Below are 23092 nucleotides of genomic sequence, written 5' to 3' on the forward strand. Positions count from 1 at the left end.
AAATAGGCGGTCTTAGTTATGCTGCGGTTATGTGGTTGAAAGCTCATTTTGGTTAAATATGACACCTAGGTTGCGAGCAGTTTAGTTCAGCCTCAGACAGATGTTGGAGAAAGGGATGGAGTCAGTGGCTAGTGAACGGATGTTTGTGACGGGGATCGAAAACAATAGCTTCCGTCTTCCCAACATTCACTTCGAGGAAATTTCTGCTCATCCAGAACTGGATGATAGACAAGCAGTCTGACAATTTACAGACCGTGGATGGGTTGAGTGAAGTTGTGGTGAGGCAGAGCTGGGTATTGTCACCATACATGTGGAAACTGATGCTGTGTTTTCGGATGATGTCGCCAAGGGGCAGCATGTAGATGAGAAATCGGAGGGGACCAAGACCTAATTTAGTAGAAACGTAAATCAAATGCCCCCTTTTGGCAAGGGCGCGAGAACCCACAAATTAACACTTTAAACTGCAACAAAACTGTAAATCAAGTTTAAAATTTGGTTGCCGGGGTAAATCCTTGCTTTACAAAGTTTGATTAAAAGTTTTAAAATGGACAGCCGTGCCATCTAGTTAAAAATCACATGCTCAATTCCACCTGTTAGCCTAATTGTACTTTTAAATCAAAATGGGTGGTCGGGGTGGCTTTGCTTGCACACTGGATGCGCGTTTCGAAAGTTTTTCGCGGCCGCCGGGTCCCCGTACCCAGCTTCCCCCGCCCTCCGGCGCAGGCGCAGGCGCGCGGCACGTGACCCGCCTGGCTGAAGCCGCGCTGAGAAATAAATGGCCGCCGCAGCCGCTCCATCCGCCGCGCCCGGCCTCGGGGCAGCGCTCACCCTCGCCGCCGATACGCACCCGCTCCCTGGCGCGCCGAGCCAGCATCAAACGGCGGTGACGGTGACCGGGACAGCGGGCGGCAAGAGCGGCCGGTCGGAAACCAAGAGCGGCGCCCGTTGCCAGGCCTCCCGGCAGCAGCGGGAGCGGGAGCGGGAGCGGCGCGAACCCCAGCCCCAGCCTCACACCCCCAGCCCCGGCGGCCGCGTGTGCGCCGCCCGCGCCGACAGCCACAGCGGACACGCCGGCTCTCCGAGCGCTCACAGGCCGCCGGGCCCGGCCCGCAGCCTCCACCAGCAGCAGCAGCAACAGGCGGCCAGGAGCGCGGCCAGAGCCGGCCAGCAGCAGCAGCGGGGCCGGGAGGAGGCGGCCGCCACCGCCGCCGCTCCGGCCGCTGGCAACAGGAGGCAGAGTTTGGAGAACTCGTCGGACGGGGAGCCGCTCAGCCGCATGGACTCGGAGGACAGGTGAGGAGCTGTCCCCCTCCCCCTGGCTGGGGAGGGTGTGGGGCAGGGTGGGCTGGACCCCGGGGGGACAGAGGGAGGGGAGCCGCCGGCAGTGGGGTCTACACTCCGCCACCCCCCCCCCCCCCCCCCGGGCTTCAGCTCTCGCTCTCGACTCAGTGAGATGAGGCCGGACTGTGGCCCTTTACTCCCGGACTGAGCTCCGGCCACAGGGCTAAGATGGAGCGCGTTCTCCCCACGTTTCGGTATTGTTCCTCGGCTCTCTTACCTTCCCGTGTGCTTTAGGAACCGACATAACTTTTCACATCGGTCTCTATTCCGAACGCCCCTCCGATACACAACACACACTCCTTGCTCTTCTTAAAAACCTACTTCAGTTGTAAAGTATAAATCCCCCAAACGGGTACTTGTAGTTTTTTTTTAAAGCCTGATTTCTGAGCCCTGCTTGATCTGTGCATTTGGGGCTAAATTTACACGGCGGCGCTCGGAGTTTTGAAATGTAATTCTCGTGTTTGAGATGGCGGTTTCAGGGTATTGGATGGGAAAATCACCTGGAAAAGCCCGAGTTTATGTAACCGTAACATGAGTTGAATTGGTCATACCAGTGACTTTTAATGCCAGACATCCAGTAAGCGCAAGATTAGTCATAATCTTGTATAAATCATACGCTCATTATGTTTGTTTTAAACGAGCTTGGAAGTGTGATTTATGCACTAGCGTTTTGTGTATGCTGTAAATACACACGAATCGAAATAATGCGAAACAATTGTATTTGGGATGTGTTTGCCCTCCTTGAAGACGGGTCTGGTACCCTAAAATAACATTTAGTGCACTCAGTAATCAGTTTGGATCTGAGTTACTCTGTTTTGCATTTTGAATATGAAAGATCAAACTCTGTCAGCTTGGCTTAGTTGGTAGCACTGACTCAAAGTAGTGGGCAGTGGCTCACTCCCGCCCCCCACACTCCAGTACTTGAGCATATAATCTAAGTTGACACATCAGTGCAGTATTGAGGGAGTGCTGCATTGTCAGAATTGCTGTCTTTCAGATGAGATACTGAATCGAGGCATAAAAGATCTATGGGCTCTATTTGAAGAGGAGCAGGAACTTCAACCAGGATCCAAGCTAAGATTCCTACCTCAGCTGGTGCCGCATAAACAGATTAACTATTCATCTGATAAATATCATTTGTTTCTCTACATAAGTGACTATGTTTCAAAAGTAATGTGAAGTGTTTGGGGACATTCTGAGACTGCGTGGGAGAACATTGAGAGTGACCAAACCACGTCTCAAAGCAGTCACAGGTTGCTGTCGGGACTTGATAAGGTATATAAATGGTACCAATTTCACTTATAACTGTTGTCGCTAATTTTTGGGACAAGTTGGAGATTGTACAAACAGAATATAATTAACTTATAAATAATTGTAGACTGCCATATCAGTACTGTAGGTAAATATAGAGAGTTGGTGTTGTGTTTTACCATCTCATGATCAATAATAGATTATTTGAGAAGTGAGCCTGATGGTTTATGGTGATTATAGTTTGACTGCCAATGATTGACTTATCAAGCATTTTGAAATGTAATTGAACCACATTATTTTAAAACTTTGTGTAATACATCACACACGGTGTAACCAATTCTGTTAATTGGATTACATTTTAAAGGCTAGTGTTAACAGAAAGTTGAAGCTATTCATAATTACCAATATTGTGATTACTTCACAACAGTGCAGATTTTTTTTGATTGTGGCAATTGGTTTTACATTTTAGTAACCTGAAAAGTAGTCAGTGTATAGTAACTTGCATTTATATAGTACCTTTTTAATGTCTGGAACATCACAAGATGCTTCACAGATGGGCATGAGGAAACATTAATGTGCTATTGCATGTATTTAGCAGCATCGTTGAAGGCAAATTGTGCAGTGAAAGGGCACAATGTTCATTTTTAAGTTTCTCGCATATCCAAAACTGCAGGGTGACTGTTGATCTAATTTGTGTGGAAGTGCTTTCCACCTCATTCCTCAAGTTGAATGCTTTTGTATGTTGTTACTGTTGAGTATCTGCAGCTGCATAAATGTCTCAAATTCACAATGGATTTTTAATGCAAGTCTATAATCCAATGAAGTTGCCAGCAATTATGTATTAAATGCCTGTCAAAACAAAAAGTGCTGTGCTATTTTATAGCTATGCTCTTGCACATTCTCACTAGCTTGTGTCTGGTTGTTTTAGGTGATCGTGTTAGCTTGGGCTCAGTAAATGTTTTGGGTTTTTTCTTTGAGTGAAAATCAGTTTCCATTCCCAGAGTATATTGTCAATGCAGCCAAGGTAAAATGCTATGCTGTGAGTAGATATTCCACCATCATAGTTGTTGTATCTTGACTTAAATTTGAACATGTGGCATTGGCTTTGAGGAATTGTTGTGATCTGGACCTTGCTGGAACTTGGGGCATTTTGCAAAAGTTTCTGTTTTAATGTTCAAGGGCATTCTTGAAATCGACATTACACTGCAAGACTTCCAGTTGCAGATGTTTGCAGAACTGGAGAAATGCCATTTGTACTTTGTTTAGGATTCAGTTGGTGTATAATTGAATTCAGTTTGATAATGTGTTTATGGATACTGTTGTGACATTGTTGTTCCTTGTCGATCAATGCTTTGTGTCTGATACTTGTCACTTATACTCTGGCTAAAATTGAGGTTATGCTGACAGGCCACTGTTAAGTCATGTATGCGTAACTTGATCGGTGAGTATGTGTCTTGCAGTCTCTTCTCGGTGTTCACATCACAATTCATTCAGCACAATTGATGAAAAATTTCCACGTTGACACATTTTGTGAATTGAAACAATTGTTTTCTGGAACCAGATTACTGTGATGAGCCTCGAGTCTAAAACATTCCAAGGAGCAACAATTGTAAACCTATACATTATTTTTTAAACATTGTAAAATGTCATCCTGAAACTACAGTGTTTTGGTCAGACCACACTTTGAGAACTGTGATCAATTCTGGTCACCAAGACATGAGTCCTGAGGGCAGTGCAGAGAAGAGCCACAAGCTAGCATCAGAAAACAAGAGTGTGGGAAAAGACTGAATATACTTGACCTATTCAGCTTTAGAGGAATCAAGAGGGAGGTCTATAGAGAGCAAGTGGTAAACATTTTAACAGTAGTGCAAACTAGACGCTTGACTGTATACCAGGGGTCGCGCACACAAACTAGTGAAAGCCAAGTTTAGGCATGCTATCAGTAAATTTCACCAAACAGTGATCGACAAGTGGAGATTTTGAATAGTGGTGGAGGAAAAATTTGCAGATTGGTATAAAACAAACCTGGATGCTGTGATGGAAAGGGATGGGGAAGCAGCAGTTTTTATTCTGAATGGATGAGTCAAATGGCCTTTGACATCTATCTTGTGACCTTGACACTTGTCTTTTGAATAAGTCATCTGTTCTATATATCCTGGAAAGTCCCCAAAAGTGAAATAAGTACTTAAAACATTTTTTTTAATGGTGGAACAAATCTGACATGGAAAATTGACACTCTATACTGATGTAGTAATCATTTTAAGGTAGTGTTGCAGATAATAGTATGCCAGTTTTTATATACATCTTTTTCTGAAGACTCAATAGTAGTAGTTTATTGTTGCCAGTGTACTTCATATTTACAATATAATCCACTGTTGATTGAAAGCTGCTTGGTTTAAAAAAAAAAATGGATAATTAAACTTAGTGGGCAAAAATGATTTTGAAGTATTGGGGCTGTACTTTCTACGAAACTGGAATGAGCAATCCAATTACTGCCCCACTGCTGGTAATAATTGCAATAAAACTGAGTGCTGTAATCAGCTGAACTTTTTAGTCAACTCATTGTATGCTAGAAGCTATATAGGCCACTTTTGTGGTGACTTTTTCAAACTGTATGTATCTGTCTCTTTTACATAAAATGTATATTTAGACATGTTCATTTTCTTTTCATCTGGAAATTGGGATTGGTTAAATCGGTGCTTTTCGACTTGTTTTGAATGGCTACTTACAACACTACGAGTTACCTTTTCTTACTTCAAAAACTAAATCAATTTGTAGTGTAAAATTTGAAGTGAGCAGAGCCTTAACCAGCAACTTCGGGGCTAACTGCTACTAATCTTCAACAGTTAATGTGATTGAACTACATAGAAATTGGCCAGTTGCCTTGAACTACATAGAAATTGGCCAGTTGCCTTATCAGTCGTGCAGTTGTACAACACTTAATTTTTTTTTTATGTACAGGTTTGCATTTGTCGATCCTTGGACTGTTTTTCGAGGCTTATCACTGATAAATGTGCTGTATATAACTTGTTACCCAAGTGTTACTATATATTAGTAATTTGGTTCCAGAACTCCTTTGTTTCATTTCACAAATGTGTTCACTTAGAAATTGTTACAAAGAATGCTTGTCTGAATGCACTTCAAACAGAATGTGAGCAACAATGTTTAAAAAGCAAACCTTTTTATGTTGGATATTACAATGCTAAACAAGTGAAACCTTTTTTGAAAAAAATTACTAGCTTAACCATTTTAACCACTGAGCAAAAAGGATTGACCTGTTTCTCCTGCCCCACCAAAAACAACTATCCAAATTTCTGTTACCTTGGTTCAAGGTGGAAGATTAATTTGCCTCTAGATTTGAGAAGGAATGGGAGCTGCAGCCTGCTGGTTCTGATACCTGTATATCTATCATAAATGTAGGCTGAAGTTATATCTTGAAATATAATCCTGTGCAGCTAGCATATCTATTGCTATAAATTACACCGATTTTACTGTTAAGACAAAGAATTGAGGGGGGAAGGAATGAAGTTGAACGATTAAATGTGTGCATATGATTTATTAGAATTTCTGTGGCTAGTTTTAAACAATGTAGAATTGTAGGATGAAAGGATTGTGAAGAATTCAGCCTGTTTTTTTTTGAGTGGGAGAATTCATTTTTTAGGGAAGCTAACATATATGATTAAATCGTGAGGAAAGTAGTAATCCATTTTTGAGTTATCAATATTGTGGTTAAATCTTGGCTTTTGGATGGCAGGGTTAGGTGGGGTGGGAGAGGAATTACAAATATTGACTGATTTCTAGCAACCCTCATCCTAACTTCAGAGTGTGAGCTATTCAGAGTAAAACTACAACGACCATAATAATTTGCTGCTCAGTCAACAAATACAGGGGCGAAAAAAAAAGAATTCTTACAGTACTGTGCGCACAGCATACACCGTACCTGGACCCAGCGAGAATTCTTATGTCGCTGTAGATCCCAGTTTGAAAGCCTACGTTTTAAATGTGCTCTCGAGGGAAAGGCATTATGTAAGTTGCAGTTTAGGAATTGGTGTGCACCTCGTTTTGTTTGGATGGTTAGGAATTTATCAGTGATTTAGAAGCTTTAATATTTTAATATGCAAATATAAGAATATATGGAAGCAAAGTACTTTGGATCGGAAATAAAAACAGTAAATGCTGGCAATACTCAGCAGGTCAGGCAGTATCTTGTGAAGAGAGAAACAGAGTTAATCTTTCAAGTTGATGACCTTCCATCAGTATATGTGGTTTACCTTGAGCTCCCATTTATTTAAAAAAAAATGGCAAGTATAGTTCTGAGTCACTTTTTATTGTCAGTTTGCTTTGTAGGACATTGTGTTATCACAATCAGCTGGATTTTCACTTGCACATTTTTTCTCTCACTACTTGTTGCTGGCTGCATGAGATTCACATGCTGGGAGCTGGTAGCAGTGACAAAACACAACCAATATAAAATCACTCACCTAGTTGTCCTATAAGAAATGTTTTTTAAAAAAAAAAGACATGCATTTATATAATGCCTTTCACGACCACAGACATCCCAAAGTGCTTTTTGAAGTGTAGCCACTGTTGTAGGAAACATGGCAGCGAATTTGCGCACAGCAAGCTCTCACAAACAGCAATATGATAATGACTAAATAATCTGTTTTTGTTTTGTTGATGAGGGATAAATATTGGCCAGGACACTGGGGATAACTGCTCAGCTCTTCAAAATAATGCCATGGGATCTTTTACCTTCACCTGAGAAGGCAGGTGGCACCTTGGTTTAACATCTCATCCAAAAGAAGGCACCTCCAACAGTGCAGCACTCCCTCAGCACTGCATTGGGGTGTCGGCCTAGATCTTTGTGCTCCGGTCTTTGGAGTGGGACTTGAACCCGCAACTTTCTGACTTCAGGCGAGAGTGCTACCCACTGAGCCGCAGCTGACATTTAATTACCATTTATCAAATTAATGGGTATCTAACAGTGAAGAACAGCATTTAAATTTGGTTCATGAAGTTGTTAGTGTGTGCTTTCTCATTTTTTGTTTTAATTAGTGGTGGCATGTCATTTACTTTCAAACTGTTGGGTTTTATCTTTTTTAACAGCCTGACTTCTGATCCTTTTATTTGAGGTCAAACATGGTGACTAGACTTCTGTCTGGGGATCACAATAGGCTTGCACAGTTAACATTGTACCTGACTTTATTGTCCGCAGAAATATTTGAACAAAGCAAATACATTCACTTTATAAATTATATCCCTGAAATGTTCCCAGGTAGTGACACGTTTATGAGGGGTGCTCTATCCTTTTGCATAGAAAATTTTTGTAACCTTTTACTCTGGGTCTCTTTCCCTTTCTGCTGAATTTTCCATGATTCTTGGTTCTCCTGAGACCTGGGCATACTGTCTGACCAACACACACACTCTGAATGCTTCCGTAATTGTAATGGAAAGCATACAAACCTTTTAAGACTAGAATTTGAAATCTATATTTAAAAAAAAAAAATTACGAACTTTAAAAAAAAACGTTTCAAAGTTTCCATGTAATGCATATAATAAGGGGCGGTTTAGAGGTAAATTAGAGCTTAATACACTGAAATTCAGGTTCCTGCCAGTAGAAATTGGATACACAAATAATGTCTGAAAATGTTGTCAGGGTGGATATTCATTATGCTGACAACCGCTTGAATAAAACTGTCAAGAGTTAATGTTGCCATTCCCCAGAGACTGTGGTAAGGATGGCTGTGACTTGGAATTGAGCCGTTGCTTTCTCTCTCAATCAAATCCATTTTTTTTTTTTTACATTGTTTCCTCCCCTTTCAGTTACTGTGTTTTTCTCCCATTTGAATTCTTAATTTTTGAATTTTTCTTTCCATCATGCTTTTTTTGTTTAATTTTCTTTTCTACCTTCCATCCTTTGACATTTTCATGTGAGTTGAGGTTTGCCTATGCTCATTATAAAGCTGTTTTGTAATCATAGTTTATGGACTGGCTTCACTCTCTCTGAGCAGTACAGGTAAACCACTTCCATTGGTGAGCATCCATACCTGAGCTAGCCAGTAGAGGTGGTGGGAGAGTAGTGAATTATATGAATGGCAGCAGGGCAAGAGAGAACAGAAGTTTAAGTAGTTCACTAATGTGATTGGCCTTTTCTTCCTACAATAAAATCTCAAGATGTCTGGATGAAAACATTTGGCCCACCTAGGAGGAACCTACCCATCACAACATGCAATGGTTAAATTATTGCATGGTTTTTCTTTCCATCTCCAAATGCTCTTTTGAAGAGTGACTGGTTGCTCAGTTGATTTTTGGATGTGAGAAGTATAGAAGATGACGAAAGCGAAATCCTGGATATTTACCATTTCTGCCTTTTAATGTTGTGGGCTGCACCCATGATTGGCTTGCTGAGGGTGGGAGTTATGCTGAGAGGCAGAGTTAGTTGGAGGAGTGGGATCAACCAAAGCGGCAACAGAAACTTCAGTTGAGAAATTAAATTTGGAATAACGTGGCAAAACGTCAGTGTTGATGAATCTTGAGCAATTGGTCTGATCAGCTTGATCCTTAAAGGAAAAATTAAGGTGCCATGTGACTCTTGAATGCATTCTGCAAGGCATTATTGAAATGATTGAACTTCCAATGCTCCAAATTTGGTCTTGAGTTGTTTCAGCATTTTTCTCCATTAAAGGCAATATAAATACAAGTTGTTGGTTTCTCCACAACCAAGTAAGATGCACTATCTGGTTGTGTTGCAATGCATTGGGTAGGCCTAACATGTGGACACTGTACATATTGATTGCAAGAAGCAGGACATACTTACAGGCAGTATATAATTTCCTTTCAGCTATTAAAATAATTTTGCGGTGGCTAAGAGGGTTTATAATTCAAGCCAAACTAAATAGAAAATTAGCAATGGCAAAACACAGAAGAATTATGAAAGGAAAGTTTAATGAGAATAAAATATTCGAAGGAGACAAAGAAAACATCAATTTCAATTTGGGATGGAAGAGAAAAGACTTTATAATCCCACCCTTCCTCCTAACATGGCATAACTCTCAGCCTCGGCAGGTCACTACATAAATGGTAAATATCCCTGTGTTCCTTTATCAGCCATTGTTTTGTGGACTGAGAATTGCTCACTACTTCAGCCCCCAAAACTTGCTTGAAGTCATCACTCTTTTCTTCTCCATCCCAAAATGTAATTTTTTTGTTTTTCTTTGCTTCCTTTCCCCTTTTCCACGATTTTATTCTCATTAACTTTCCATTCATAATTCTTCTGGGTTTTGCCATTGTTAATCTATTTAGTTTGGCTCAAAGTGGAATGCGATATGGAGGATTAGAGTCCACTTTAGCTTTCTTTCCAGACTAAAATTAAAGAATTGGCTTTGGTTCCAGTTTTAATACTGTATTTGTGTCCACCAATTATGTCAATACAGCTAAAAGTTGATTTGTAAGTATATATAATTATATATATATATAATATATATTATATATACAACCTTTAAATATCGCTGATTTTTTTTTTAGAAGTATATATGTGGCAGTAATTGTAAAGGTTTTTTTTCATCTTGTTCTGCATAGCAGTCGTTAATTTTGCATTTGTTTTTACTGGGCTGATGTTTACTGTTTTTACCTTGACTTTACCAGAGTCCTTTCATACAGTAGTGTAATTCAATCTTGCCTTTCTTATCATACTGACACCAGAATGATCTTTTGATCTGCCCTGTATGTCTCCAGACAACACAGAACGGCAAGGTCATTTTGCCACATTGGTGCTTGTTTGGGTCTGTTTATGTTTCAGCCATAGTTTTGTTTCTGGTCATTTAATTATACAAGGAAATGGGTCGCGGCCTTTAGTATTTTTAGTGTGCAAGAACCATGAGCTGAATTGTCTGCCCACTAGACCATGTTATTTTTACAAGAACCTTTTAAATTGAATGCTTGCTTCAGACTACATAATGGTTTGTTTTACATTGCATGTCTGCAGGAGCACCTAATAGTGCACAACTGAATTGACCGATTTTATTGTTCTCCTTTAGGATTTGAGAACAATAACAAAGCCTAAAGCTTGCAATGTCATGGTCTTGTTAATTCACACACATTCATGCTCTCTACCATTCTAAAGTTGGGGGGGTTTGTGCAAAGCAGGTAGAATGTTTATTAGCCCAATTCCTTTTCACTGTTGTAGCAGTCATAAAATCTTGATTTAAGGGCTTTAATTTAATTCTATTGATATGCACAGTACAGGGTTCTAAAATGGCAATCCTGTATCTTTTCCATTTGTCATGTATGTGCTTAAAACACCAAGTTATAAATTTCCTTTTCTCAGAATTATCTCCTGTTGGAAATATTTGTGTGCAATATTAAATAGTTGAAAAACGGTACCTTCAGAACTACTAAAATAAACTGTAGGACAGAATGGTTCATCAGATGAACCAAATCAATCTGTTGTCCAGGGTGTGAAAAGCCCTATTGGAACACGTGTTTTCTTTTCAAGCAGTCCATTTTGGAGTTTCCTCGGCTGGACAGCATTTTAAACGCTGGTCTAGAAATAGAACAAATCAAATCTGGCTGTGTGAATTGTAGCCATCGAATCCACAGCGCTGTGACTGGCAGAAGAACACCAATTCTAAAACTTCTCTTAGTTTTTCTGTCTTTTTGTTCTGTTGCAGTATAAAATGTTCCTTATCTTTTTTTTTCCTGCACAGATTAAAAATTAGAGGGTTGGGATAGTCTACTTACTGGCTTTAAGCTAATTCTAATAGTTATCATTTCGTGCTTATAAGGTAGCCATCATTCTATTAGCAGCAGCTGGTAACAAACGTGAGAAACTAATTATGGAAAAATAGTTCACAAAAAGCCAAGCTGCATGAGAGGGTACATAATGATAGAAACATAGAAACATAGAAAATAGGTGCAGGAGCAGGCCATTCAGCCCTTCTAGCCTGCACCGCCATTCAATGAGTTCATGGCTGAACATGAAACTTCAGTACCCCCTTCCTGCTTTCTCGCCATAACCCTTGATCCCCCGAGTAGTAAGGACTTCATCTAACTCCCTTTTGAATATATTTAGTGAATTGGCCTCAACTACTTTCTGTGGTAGAGAATTCCACAGGTTCACCACTCTCTGGGTGAAGAAGTTTCTCCTCATCTCGGTCCTAAATGGCTTACCCCTTATCCTCAGACTGTGACCCCTGGTTCTGGACTTCCCCAACATTGGGAACATTCTTCCTGCATCTAACCTGTCTAAACCCGTCAGAATTTTAAACGTTTCTATGAGGTCCCCTCTCATTCTTCTGAACTCCAGTGAATACAAGCCCAGTTGATCCAGTCTTTCTTGATAGGTCAGTCCCGCCATCCCGGGAATCAGTCTAGTGAACCTTCGCTGCACTCCCTCAATAGTAAGAATGTCCTTCCTCAAGTTAGGAGACCAAAACTGTACACAATACTCCAGGTGTGGCCTCACCAAGGCCCTGTACAACTGTAGCAACACCTCCCTGCCCCTGTATTCAAATCCCCTCGCTATGAAGGCCAACATGAGTGTGATAACTACAGAAAAACCTCCTACATTGTGGTTTTTAAAAGCTCGTATGTTTGAAATGCATAAATTGGATAAATTAACACTTGTGGAAAAAATTCTCGGCAGTGCGTTTATAGATTTTGCCCAGTGTTGGTTTGGCTCAATTGGTAGCTCACGCTCCTAAATCAGAACATTCTAGGCTTAAATGTCAATCCAAGACTGTAAACTGATTCTTCAATGCAGTATGGTGCTGAGGGAGTGCTGCATTGTCAGGTTCTGTCATTCAGATGCGGTCTCATTTGCCCACTCGGATAGCCCAGGAAGCCTCCTTGGCGCTATTTGAAGAGCCAATATCCTGACATGCTTGTCTTTCTCAAATAACGCTGAAAGCAGTTTGTTCAAAGCTCTGTTGCTGATGGGATCGTGCTGTGCAAAAACTGGCTACTGCATTTTTTTTTTTTACATAAGTGACTTCACTTAAAATGATTTGGATCTGAAGCCCTTTGGGATTTTGAGTGATTTGATTAACTGGTTCATGGAAGTTTCTTCTATATGGGGAGAGCATTGTGATCACTTGTCTGAACAATTTGAGGTCTAAATTGAGTAAAATGTCAGTCAAGTTGGCACATTACAGCATATTGATTACCCCCCCCCCCCCCCCCCCGTAGCACATTAATACAAATATGTAACTAAAGCTTAGTGACTGAAAAACAGACGTAAATTTCAAAGTCAGTTTGTATCGTCACATTTGCCCTTTTATCTGCATTTGTGAATGGCAGGTCATGTCTGACTAAACTAGTTGATTTTTTTTAAAAATTGGGTCACTAGCATGGTGGGTAGCATGCTAGTTGTCTATATGGTCTTTCAGAATAAGGTTCTACACAATAGATTATCAAAAATGTATAGAACCGTGGTTGGATCTGATCTGGAATGATGCGCTCAGTTTTGGGCACTGAACCTCTGGAAAGATATTTTCCTAGGTAGGGGTACAACATGGATTCATTAGAATTGTAGTGTTGTAGCTTAAAAAAAATTAATTGAGGACATATTGCATAGCATAGTTTGTTCCCTTGAGTTTAGAAGGTTGAGGTGTGATTTAATCGAGGTATTTAAAATGGTATAATTTTAAAATTAGAGCTGGACCATTTTAGGAGTGAAGTCGGGATGTGCTTTTTTCCAGGTGTGGAAATCTGGAACTTGCTACCCAAAAAGCTGTGGATGCTGGGTCAATTGGAACTTTTAAGACTGGGATTGATAGGTTTATGTTGCGTAACTATATCAAGGGATCTGGAACAAAGGCGTGTAAGTGGAGTGGCGATACAGATCAGCCATGATCTAATTCAATGGTGGACAGGCTCGAGGGGTTGAATATCTTAGTCCTGTAATTATGTTTTAAAGACACTGCAGGGCAACTCGGACAGCAACTTCATGCTTTCCGTGTTTAACTGTACATGTATAAAAGCAGGATACATTAGGCCAAAAATTGCAGCAGGAGGCTTCCTGTGGATGCAAGCCTCCAACAATCAAATGCAATGCGCACCTACCTTCAGTCCCAAATGGATAAATTCCATTTGGAAACTGCAGAGTCCTGGGCAGCGCATGGCATCTCGCCCTCCAGGAACAGTGCACGTGGGAAGCCTGTGGCTTTGTTTGTAAAATAGTCCTACCCACAAGACCTGTCACAACTAATTTGAATAGGCTATGCCCCTGATTTTAAAAAAAACCTTCAGTCTGCAGCATTGAAAGTTGCTGGGAAATGTTTAAGGTAAGATGTTTCTTTGTAGTTTTTAAAGATTATTATAATCCTTTTAGAACATTTTAATGACTTTCAAATTGACTAAAAATGTTAAATAGCTTTAGCAATAACAACTTGTATTTATATAGAGCTTTTAACATAGTGAAATGTCCCAAGGTGCTTCACAGGATTGTTATGAGAAAGCAATTTGGCACCAAGCCATATGAGTAGAAATTAGCACAGTTGGTCAAAGAGGTAGGTTTTAATTAGCGTCTTGAAGGAGGAAAGAGATAGTTTAGGCAGGGAGTTCCAGAGCTTGGGGTCTTGGCAACAGAAGGCATGGCCACCAATGGTTGAGCGATTTATAATCAGCGATGCTCGAGGGCAGAATTAGAGGCGCGCAGACATATCGGGGGGGGGCGGGGGTCGATTGTGGGGCTGGAGGCGATTCAAAATAAGGAGGGGCAAGGCCATGAAGGGATTTGAGAATTTTGAAATCGAGGCATTGCTTAACCGGAAGCTAATGTAGGTCAGCACGGGGGCTGATGGGTGAGTGGGATTTGATGCGAGTTAGGACACAGGCAGCAGTGTTTTGGATCGCCTCGAGTTTACATAGGGTAGAATGTGGGAGGCCAGCCAGGAATGTGTTGGAATAGTCAAGCCTAGAGGTAACAAACGCCTGGATGAGGGTTTCAGCAATGGATGCACTGAGGCAAGGACAGAGACTGACTATGTTACGGAGGTGGAAATAAGCGGTCTTAATTATGCTGCGGATATGTGGTCGAAAGCTCATTTGAGTGTCAAATGTGACACCAAGATTGCAAACAGCCTGGTTCAGCCTCGGACAGAAGTTGGGGAGAGGGATGGAGTCAGTGGCTAAGGAATGAATTTTTGGGGGGGACCGAAAACAATTGCTTCGGTATTCAGTTGGAAAAAATTTCTGCTCATCCAGAACTGGATGGTAGACTGACAATTTAGAGACTGTGGAAGGGTTGAGAGAAGTGATAGTGAGGTAGAGCTGGGTATCATCAGCGTACATGTGGAAACTGATGCTGTGTTTTCGGATGATGTCGCCAAGGGGCAACATGTAGATGAGAAATAGGAGAGGACCAAGGATCGATCCTTGGGAACACCAGAGGTAACTATGCCGGGGCAGGAAGAGAAGCCGTTGCAAGTGATTCTTTAGCTACGGTTAGATAGATAAGAATGGAACCAGGTGAGTGTAGTCCCACCCAGTTGGATGACAGAGGCGAGGCATTGGAAAAGGATACTGATTAACCATGTCAAAGGCTGCAGACAAGTCGAGAAGGGTGAGGGGGAATAGTTTGCCTTTGTCACAGTCACAGAGGATGTCATTTGTGACTGAGAGCTGTTTTGGTACTGTGGTGGGCACGGAAACTGGATTGGAGGGATTCAAACGTGGAATTGCGGGAAAGATGGGCATGGATTTAAAGAGATGTCGAGATTTAAAGCAATTTTAAAACCCACACCAATGTGATTAACTCTGAACTGCCCTCTGAAATGGCCTTGCAGGCCATTCAGTTGTCACAAGGGCAATTAGGGATAGGCAATAAATGCTGGCCTTGCCAGCGTTGCCCACATCCCATGAAAAAATAAAGAAAATATTTTATGGAGATGTGTGGATCCTCTTCGGTTTTACAGATGTATGCAGTAAGTGGCACTTGTCAAAGACCAACTCAGGATCACATACACATGACCATCTTTCAGTGCAAATGTACTATCCTGTCTGAATTGCATTCTGCATTTATCAGCTGTTACATAAATTAAATGATTAGAACATGTAAAACACACAATATGATGTAGGTATGTGTGACCCTGGTACTTATAGTTTATGCAGATCTCTCCATATAGCGTTGTTTTCACGTCATTAAGTGGTATTTTGTTAAACTACATTGCTGAATAATACAATATTACTTTTCCTATATCCTAGAACATTTTGTGAAAAGTTATGCTGCTGCCATGAATTTTGGTCATTAATAAATGACTAATGCGCTTGTTAAAACCCTTTGATTTTATAGATCGTGCAAATACTATTTTTTTTTACGTTCATGTCTTCTCTGCACTGCTAGATTGTCTGTTTAATCAATCAGTGCCTGTGCTGGTGTCTGTGTAGAAGGCACATTGCATTACATGAGACAGTCCTGTCTGCTAGGCACTAACGGATGGTCCGTTTTGTTTCTGTAACAAATGTCCATCTGGGAACAGACTTTCGATCTACATTCATTTATTTGGAATCACAAAGTGCCCAATATAGTCATACTTGGACATTCAGCCCACCTGCAGCTGTATCCAGGGTCAGGTCTCAAAGTAAGAATATTTCTCCTCTGCCTGCTGACTTAACCCTCATTTGAACAATTAAGCCAGAACCAAATAGTCAAGTCCTCACTGAAATGATTTAATGGGAGGACTGTACTGGTGGGAAAATAGTTGAGTGCACTGTCATTCCACCTTTGAATCTGTGTACTGGGCTGATGAGCCAAAAGCTTCTCTTTTTAGTTGTGTGTCCTTTAAAATAAAATAAAAAATTACATTTATATGGCATCTTTCACATCCTCAGCACAGTCCAAGCCACTTCAGAGACAATCAAGTACAGGTTGAGCATCCGAAATCTGGAGTACCGAAATTCGGAATGTTCCGGACACCGGGCCGATCTACGGTGAGGTCATCCGGAAACCGGAAAATGTTCAGAAATCCGGACCGGTTTGCCCATCCCCTACCTACCTCGTCCCAGGCAAAGACGTTCTGAAATCTGGAAATAGCCAGTACGCCCTCGATCCCGAGGTTTCCGGATTTCGGATGTCTCACCCGTACTTTTGAACACGAGAAGATCCCACAAACAGCAATTGGATGCAGTATGTGTAGCCTCCTCTTTCCAGTCCAAGAACATATTTTAAACCCTGCCATAGAAAAGTACCCCACCACACTAGTCTGCATTTTCCATTTCTCTCTTCCAGCTACCTTCATAAATAACTTTTGTCAACTTAGTGCAGAATTATGGATAATTGTACACTGGACCCATTTTTGTTTCGTGCTACCGAAGCATAGATAACAACAAAAGTGGCAGAAAGACTTGCATCTATAAAGCACTCACGTTTTTAAATATCTCAAAGTACTCATAAATTAATTACTTTTGAAGTGCAGTGACTTATTATGCAGGACAATGCAGTAGCCATTTTGCATGAAACCGAATCCCACAAATGGCTGAAAGGTGAACGGCCAGCTAATTTATTATTGTTGCAGGTTGAGGGAGAAATGTTGACACTGACATCAATGCAATTTCACAAGAGTAAACATTTCTAAGAATTGATTTCTGTCTCATATTTTTAAAAAAAAGATGAGCTGAGACAAAGACAGACTGGAAGTTATATAGTGCCTTTCACAACCTCAGGATGTCCTAAAGCGCTTTCCAACCAATGAAGTAGTACTTGAAGTCTAGTCACTTATGCAATTTAGGAAACGCGGCAGCCAATTTGCGCACAAACATAATGACCAGGTAATCTGTTCAACTGATAGAAGATAGATCATTTACAGTTATGTTGGGCCAGAAATTGCGGCCGGAGGCTTCTGACCGAAATGTTTATAACAAAAGTACCTGGTGGTCCCAGGGGATTGAACACTTCTGCTCTGAGGCCTAGATGCGCAGAGGCCCATTCATCCCAGGAGTATACGGGCATCCTGGGATCACGTAGGCCTGGACCACCAATGAACATGGAGTATTCTCATAATAATGGTGAGTTCCATTTGTACGGACCTCCCATTACTATCAATGAGAATAGCCCCAAAACACAAACACAATACATAAGTTTAAAAAAAACCCACCACATATTTAAAATTAATTGAAATTAAATTAAATGTTGTCGAATTTTTAGGTTTTTTGAATTTTTTAATGTTTTAATAGGGATACAAATTAATTTATCTTAATGGACAGGGTTTTAATATAAAAATTAGTGATAACATTTAATTTTTCTATCTTTTAAAACTCTGCTCTGCTTCAGTGCTTTTATTAGTTAGTGACTGTATACTTAGTGGAAAACATCTTATGACATTCGCTGGGCAGGAGTTGGGCAAATAGCCCAAATCTCTGACCGCGAAAGCCCTTCTCCCGGGGATGTGTGTGATCTTTTGACAGATCGCAAGTGCTGGGTTTAGGCGCATGCGCTTCTCGCGCCTAAACCCAGAACTTACGCAACCTCTTCAGGTGAGTACGCACCCAGAGAGCCTGCAATTTATGGCCCATTGTTTATTTCTATTGTGTGCAGTCATTAAGATTATCATTAATACGAGCAATGTGCCTATGAAAAATAGGCGTAGCAAGTTCTGTATGAAACCTTTTAGATGTAGAAGATTGTCATGGTTACTGGATAAAACTGTTGCTTGCAAGATATTTGTTGAAAAATACAGCTTGAAGTTGTAATTGTAAAGTCTGACCAGAGTACCCACTTGAACATTGGCTGTTAATTTCATGTTCATTTTGTTTGGACTAACAATTGCTACTTTTATATATTTAAAAAGAACTTAGTTGATTTGAATGACTTTGAGCTAATTTGATTAGACTTGAATTTTGAGTGCGCAAAAAAAAATCGGTAGCCTTTAATATTGTAGGATGATGTGTATTATGTAGGTGCTTTATATAGGATATACGGCACAGAAACAGGCCATTCGGCCCAACCTGGAGTATTGTGTGCAGTTTTGGTCTCCTTACCTAAGAAAGGATATACTTGCCATAGAGGGAGTGCAGCAAAGTTTCACCAGACTGATTTCTGGGATGGCAGGACTGTCGTATGAGGAGAGATTGGGTCGACTATGCCTGCATTCACTAGAGTTTAGAAGAATGAGAGGAGATCTCATTTGAAACCTATAAAATTCTAACTGGGTTGGATATACTGGATGTGGGGAGGTTGTTTCCCCTGGCTGGGAAGTCTAGAACAAGGGGTCACAGTCTCAGGATACAGGGTAGGAAACTTGGGACTGAGATGAGGAGACATTTTTTCACTGAGGGTGGTGAACCTGTGGAATTCTCTACCACAGAAGGCTGTGAAGGCCAAGTCACTGAATATATTTAAGAGGGAGATTTCTAGAAACAAAAGGCATCAAGGAGTATGGGGGAAAAGCGGGAATATGATGTTGAGATAGAGGATCAACCATGATATTGAAGGGCCGAATGGCTTACTACTGTTCCTATTTTTTATGTTTCTAACCAGTCTGATTGGTACTGTACCAGGAGGAAAAATATTGAAATTTAAAAGAATTAAAAAATTTAACACTTTTTTAAAAAAAAAAAGTACTTTCCCTCGAGTTCCAACCTCAGTTAAGCAGGATTGTCGCTTTTTTGGTTGAGCTTTACATTTAATCTGAATGTTCTTGGAAAAATTGTACAATTTTTTGAAGTGAAATGATTTGACTGCCCACAGATTCTGTATCCTTGCGACAAGGGCAGGATCTGTCTTGGGAATCTTTCAGGTGGCCTCATGAAAATTCCAGCAGTTCAGTTTACACCATTGATCAAATTTATTTCTTGATTTGTGCTGCATAACTATTTTGCTTACAGATTCAAGTATGAATGAACAAATGGGGAGAAGCAAATCAGATTTGTTCTGCTTCAGTGCTTTTATTAGTCGGTGGGAAAACATCTTATGACAGAGGTACTGAGAGTTTGAATAATTTTGAGTCAGTTTTTATTATAGAAGTTCATCTTACCTTTAAGTGCAACTACCGAACCATTAATTTAATGGGACCAGATTAAACTTTAAAATTAATTGCTTGTTTCCATTCCACTAGGCTAACATTGTCATCAGCATTGTGCCACTAAATAATGTCTAGTGCTGTCTTGCACGCTATGCTTTTATTTACTGTGTAAACGTGTAGATCTTTATGGCATTCTCGCAGGAGTCAGAGGTTAAGTTACTGATGTGTTAGGGTTGCCCATCCCTGCTGAGTGAATTTATTTAGTGACCAAAATAATAGGCTTCCAGAATGTACTTTGACTCGCTGCCTGGAGTTATTGACCACTCTCGCCATGTGTCAATTTAAAAAAATCAAGCTGAAAAAAGGTGCTGCAAGCCATATAATAAACTGCCAGGACCCGCTAAGACAGAAGCTCTCAAGACTTGGTAAGAACTTGCTTTCCTGACAGCCTGTGTTATTAAGTCCTGCAGCTTTATGTTTGGCTTGCAGCAAGATGCTCGGGGAACCTGGCAACATTAGCTTTGTATCTTGAGGAAGTAAAAGTGATATATTTTGTCATCACCCAGCAGAAGAAGCAAGGTGACATTTTAGTTCTGTTTTGTTTTATGCTGAAATGTAGTAACAGGAATAGACTATTGAGCCACTCAAGCCTGTCCCGCAATTCTATGACCCTCAACTCAAAACCTTTTCAATTGCACTGAATCCTGCTGTAGACATGTATTATTGATCAGATACAGTGCAGGAAGTGATCCTCTCTCCTCCACAAACAACTACCTGTAGCATGCACAATCTATTAAATATTTATCCCACAACTGCAAACTTTTCAAAAGCCTTTCCAATTGAAGAAATCATGAACAGTTACCACTTTTCCAGCGCCAAGCTCATTTTTCAAATGTCATGAATTCTTTCATACATTCAAATAGTTTTGAAACGGCTTAAACTATTGCAGTCTTTTTGCTATTCGATTGATTCTGACAGACATCTGGAAAAGTTACTTGTAAACTGTCTGCAACTATGTGGTATTTTAATTATGACATCACTCTAGCATTACTATTTATCAGCCAGTAAAATCCTCTGGCATTCTGTTTCTGGTACAATATGGTTGTACACAATTGTGAACCAACCATCTGGAATTGTTATGGCATTATCACCAGAAAAAAACACAGTAAATGAACATGGGAAAATACCTGTCTGTCTGCAAGAATATGTAATGTATGTTATTGCCAATGTTGCTGATTGGTCCATGCTAACTGTGCCATGGACCAGTGGTCAGCATCAATCTGATTTCCAAACCAAAAACTGAATCCTGTCATCATTCCCCCATCAATTCTGCACATCCACCCACTCAGCCTGCATTCCACCAGATTAGATCTCCCTCCCACCGACTGTCACTGCTCGCCCTTGGATTGTCGCTATTTCTGTTTGGTCGATAGACCCACATTCAGGTATCTGTAACATAATGGTCTGCCCTTCCAGAATAGGGACACACTTACACGGGCTTGCTGTGAGAGTAGAGGTTACCTGTTTCTTGACCGTTGATCATGCTGCCTTAAAAAAAAAAAAAAATTAAAAAGCAGCATAATCGGTGCTTTCTGAATTGGCTGATCTGCCAGACCTCAAATTATGCAAGCCACTGTTTCGTAAAGCTTCCTTGCCTGCTTATCAATACTATCACTGCAATCTGTGCTGTGGGAAATTAGCTAGTAATGTAAAATTAAATAGCAACCCTCTCATCAACCATGGACTAGTAGATAGAGATTCTTGACTTTGTCAGCCCTTGCTGCTTTTGTGAAGTGGATATTAAAACCAGTAATGGCTGATGGAACAAGTATTCTATGTTATGCCTTTTGCTGGTAGTGTTTTGATTCAAACAAAGATGCTTGTGGCATGCTTTTTAGTTTTATTCAAGTGTGCAGTTCATATGTGTTTTACCCCAAGGTACTTGGGAGGAAGATCTAGATGAATGTGCTGTGCATATCAGTGTTGAGACAGAATTGGTAACTCTTCTGTTACTGCTTAACAATGGTTATAACATTTTAATGTGTGATAAAGCACTTGTACAGTACAGTACAGAATTTCTTAATTGGAGAGCACAGCTGCTCAGTTGCAAGTGTACTGAGAATTCCAGTCCTGTTACTTTTTTAAAAAAAAGTTTAAACTGCCTGATTCTAATTATTGTGATTTGCAATCAGTGCAGAGAAGACCTAAAAGAAAGAATCCAATGTAAAGCAGATAAGCTAGGAGTCATACTCTATATAGTTTAGAGGTAAATTTGGAGACGTATTAGTAGAGGAAAATGTGCAGTCTTAAAGGGCCCAAGTTTCCACACGCGCCTAGAACGGCGCAGTCCCGACCTGGATGCCCGTTTTTCGCACCACAAAGTGCGCCTAAAAAAATCCTCGGTATTCTCCACCTACTGCAGGTCCTCTGGCCCTCGGCGCAGCTAGCACGAGCTGTGGGGGGGGGTGGAGCCAGGTCCCTGCGCCGAAAACAGTGCCGGGACCTCTGCACATGCGCGCTACAGTGGACACGCAAGTGCAGTAGCTCCAGGCGCTGAACTGTGTGGGAGGGGCCCGAAGCACGCAGCCCCTAGCCCTGGCTGAATGGCCTCACTGGGGCTGCGTGAATAAGGCTCCTCCCACGGCCCTCCTGCCCCCCCCCCCCCCCCCCCCCCCCCCCCCCTCCGCCCTCCTCCTTCCCCCTCCTCCTCCTTCCCCCCCCCCCCCCCCCCCCCCCCCCCCCCGTGACTGACGTGACCCGAGCTCCTGTTCCCGCTCCCTGCCCCCCCCGACTGGACCCGACCCGCGCTCCCGACCCCCCCACTGGACCCGACCCGACTCCCGCTCGCGGACTGGATCCGACCGACCTCCCTCTCTCCCTCTCTTTTCCCCCCCCCATCTCCCTCTCTCTCTCTTCCCTTCCCCCCCCTCTCTCTCTTTCCCCCCCCTCTCTCTCTTTCCCCCCCCTCTCTCTCTCTTCCCCCCCCTCTCTCTCTTCCCCCCCCTCTCTCTCTTCCCCCCCCTCTCTCTCTTCCCCCCCTCTCTCTCTTCCCCCCCCTCTCTCTCTTCCCCCCCCCCCCCTCTCTCTTCCCCCCCCCCCCCCTCTCTCTTCCCCCCCCCCCTCTCTCTTCCCCCCCCCTCTCTCTTCCCCCCCCCTCTCTCTTCCCCCCCCTCTCTCTTCCCCCCCCCTCTCTTCCCCCCCCCTCTCTCTTCCCCCCCCTCTCTCTTCCCCCCCCTCTCTCTTCCCCCCCCCTCTCTCTTCCCCCCCCTCTCTCTTCCCCCCCCTCTCTCTTCCCCCCCCTCTCTCTTCCCCCCCCCTCTCTCTTCCCCCCCCTCTCTCTTCCCCCCCCCTCTCTCTTCCCCCCCCCTCTCTCTTCCCCCCCCTCTCTCTTCCCCCCCCTCTCTCTTCCCCCCCCTCTCTCTTCCCCCCCCTCTCTCTTCCCCCCCCTCTCTCTTCCCCCCCCTCTCTCTTCCCCCCCCTCTCTCTTCCCCCCCCTCTCTCTTCCCCCCCCTCTCTCTTCCCCCCCCTCTCTCTTCCCCCCC

At 42.1% G+C, this 23092-nt stretch overlaps 1 protein-coding gene across 6 annotated transcripts in view; it reads left to right on the forward strand.

Moving 5' to 3' along the window:
* Positions 1 to 763: 763 nt before the first annotated feature.
* Positions 764 to 23092, forward strand: part of aebp2 (AE binding protein 2) — a 96432-nt gene continuing 74103 nt past the window's right edge. For all 6 annotated transcript variants that reach the window (XR_011596321.1, XR_011596322.1, XM_070897591.1 and 3 more), the window contains exon 1: positions 764 to 1293. Coding sequence is in view for 4 of the 6 variants with exons in the window: in XM_070897591.1 (XP_070753692.1) it covers positions 776 to 1293 (518 nt within the window). In the remaining 2 variants the exon portion in view is untranslated. The remainder of the gene's footprint in view (positions 1294 to 23092) is intronic.

This window comes from Pristiophorus japonicus, chromosome 13 (genome assembly GCF_044704955.1).
Source record: "Pristiophorus japonicus isolate sPriJap1 chromosome 13, sPriJap1.hap1, whole genome shotgun sequence".
In the NCBI taxonomy this organism is placed as follows: Eukaryota; Metazoa; Chordata; class Chondrichthyes; family Pristiophoridae; genus Pristiophorus; species Pristiophorus japonicus.